Source organism: Condylura cristata, unplaced genomic scaffold, assembly GCF_000260355.1.
Source record: "Condylura cristata isolate star-nosed mole 26May11 unplaced genomic scaffold, ConCri1.0 scaffold00015, whole genome shotgun sequence".
Lineage (NCBI taxonomy): Eukaryota > Metazoa > Chordata > Mammalia > Eulipotyphla > Talpidae > Condylura > Condylura cristata.
This window is the reverse complement of record NW_004567116.1, coordinates 6,590,960-6,593,684: the sequence shown is the minus strand read 5'-3', so window position 1 is coordinate 6,593,684 and position 2,725 is coordinate 6,590,960. Positions and strand designations below refer to the sequence as shown.

General features: G+C 42.3%; 1 protein-coding gene across 1 annotated transcript; it reads left to right on the top strand.

Moving 5' to 3' along the window:
• On the top strand, nt 1-555 carry LOC101630593 (olfactory receptor 9G9-like; the record flags this gene model as incomplete). The annotated part of the gene is made up of 1 exon (XM_012725172.1): nt 1-555. A coding segment is annotated over one exon (555 nt), but the record flags the coding sequence as incomplete, so codon positions are not given.
• Nucleotides 556-2,725: the final 2,170 nt, after the last annotated feature.

Sequence of the window (2,725 nt, the reverse complement as noted above, 5' to 3'; positions counted from 1 at the left end):
TATGTGGCCATCTCCAAGCCCCTCCTTTATGCCCAGGCCATGTCCATAAAGTTATGTACATTTCTGGTAGCAGCCTCCTATCTCGGTGGCTTTATTAACAGTTCCATCATTACCAAAAAAACGTTTTCCTTCAACTTCTGTAGTGGCAATGTCATTGATGATTTTTTCTGTGACTTGCTTCCCCTAGTGAAGTTGGCTTGTGGCAGGAAGGATGACTACCACGCATTAATGTACTTCCTGCTGGCCTCCAACGTCATCACCCCCACTGTGTTCATCCTGGCCTCCTATATGTTCATCATTGCCGCCATCTTGAAAATCCGCTCCACCCAGAGCCGGCTCAAAGCCTTCTCCACATGCTCCTCCCATCTGGTCTCCGTCACCTTATACTATGGCTCCATCCTTTTCATCTACATGCGCCCCGGGTCTAACTACGCTATGGGAACAGACAAAATAGTCTCTACATTTTACACCGTCGTCTTCCCTATGTTGAATCCCATGATCTATAGCCTGAGGAATAAGGATGTGAAAGACGCTTTGAAGAAAATGTTGAAATAAATCAGGATTCTCTCCTTCTAAGGAGGTACAAAGACATCTTTCAACTGGATTGCTTTTATTTGAAGAAGAGATGCCTCTTGTCTCCATCGTGACCCAGGTTTCTGAAAATGCAAGTTAAAATATTTGTGTCCATGGGTCCTCCCTGGTGGAGCAGCGGGTTAAAGCATTGCACTAAGAAGTTTAAGCCACTTCCGCATGAATTCGATCCCCAACTTCCCGGGAGGTGGTCCATCCACATGGCGTGGCAGACCTCTCCTGACCCAACCGCTGCTCCCCTCAGCAGTGTTCTGCTCTCCACTCTGTCCCTGGTGAATCCTCTCACCCTCCGCATCTCTGGCCTGTACCCCAGTTCTGTATGAATAAATAAATAAATCTTAAAAAAAAAACATATTTGTGTCCATGATAATTCAAGAGACCGAACATGAAAAATTAAAGCAATACAAGAAATAATGATTGAACATAAAATACAAGTATTTGAATTGAATGAACTAGTTTTTTAAAAATCCTAAAGCCGGCCTCCCTGGTGGCACAGTGGGTTAAAGCACTGCACTGTGAAGCTTAGGCTACTTCCACATGAGTTCGATCCCGCCTGCCCCGGAGGTGACCACAAGGTGTGGCAGACCTCTCCTGACCCGCCCGCTGCTCTCCTCAGCAGTGCACTTCGTCGATCTGCCTGTTCTGCTCCCCACTCTGTCCCTGGTGAATCCTCTCACCCTCCGCATCTCTTGCCTGCACCCCAGTTCTGTATGAGTAAATAAATAAATCTTTAAAAAAAAAATCCTAAAGCCAAAAGCTCCCCTTTAAGTTCAGTACCTCAGCATAGGTAGATTTTGACTGACTCACCACAGGGAGCTGTACCTATATGTTAATTTCATAGAAATAGGACCAAATATGCTAGATTCTTTCATAATATTACATATCACTATTAACTAGCTCAAATGTATCACTTTTACTTCACTGAAAGAATAGAGGTGGAAAACATACTGCCTCTAAGGGTTTAAGGATAGTGACAGGAAGAGTATGGTAATAGGACAGTAACAGTCAGAAAGGGCTTAGTGGTGATGGAATATTCTGTATCTCTTGGTTATCAGGAAACTGCGTATGATGAGGTAGACTAGAACTATATACACCTATGTCCATGTTATCTTCATGTTCACGATAGACTATAATTAAGCAAAATGTATGCAAATATGGGTTAAAGGGTACGTGGAACCCTCTATTCTACCTTTGCTCCACCCTGTCAACTATCATTAAATTCACAAAACTTAATAAAGGTAAAGGAAATTTAAAACTTTCAGAAGAAAATGAAGTCTCAAAGATGTAAAATGTGCTTCCTCCCCCAGACACTAGCACAAAAACCCCAAGTCACCATGAGATAGTTCGGGGAATCAGGCTGAGTAAGCATGTTCTCTCCTTGTATGACCCTGACATGTGTTCCTCAGTAAAGGAAACACTAGCCAGTTTCCTTACATAGGGTTTTTGTGAATCACTACATAACTCTTGGTGTTCCTCTCACATTTTATAGGAGTAGAGATTGAGGTATTCTGAGCATCAATAATATTTTTTTAAAAATCTAGTGAGGTGCAGTAACTTGCTAAAGGTGAAAAAAAAATTTTCAGGGTATTATACAGGTATTGATCAAACAAAAATGATGAGTTACATTTAATTTTAATTTTTAACAGTAAGGTGATGGTAATGGAGTGTATGTCAATAAAAATGTGAATAGGACCTCGTTTCTATAGTGTTAGCAGTTAAGGGGAAAAAATATGAAGTGAAAATTAGGCAAATGTTCCCCAAAATGTAGGCGTTCCACACAAACAGGAAACCTCGGTCAGCAAAGGCAGTGATGTCCTTTTGCCTAACTCGAAATCCAAGGGAAGTAGTCGACACTGATTACAACACATAGGAACCCAACAGAGACAGGACCCTATAGTGTAATCTCAATCGGTTTGATTTAGAGTGTTCTGGAAGGGAAAGCTGTTTATGTAGGCACCTTCTATGATATGTCACTATGTCATATAATAATAAAATAGAGTCCTCTCACTGGCACAATGGTGAAGCACGATGAAGCTATCTGGCAGCCACTGCAGCTCAGATTCAATCCCTGGCCAGGCAGCATGGTGCAGCAGACCTCTCTTGACCCACCCACTGCTCCCCTCAGCAGTATATT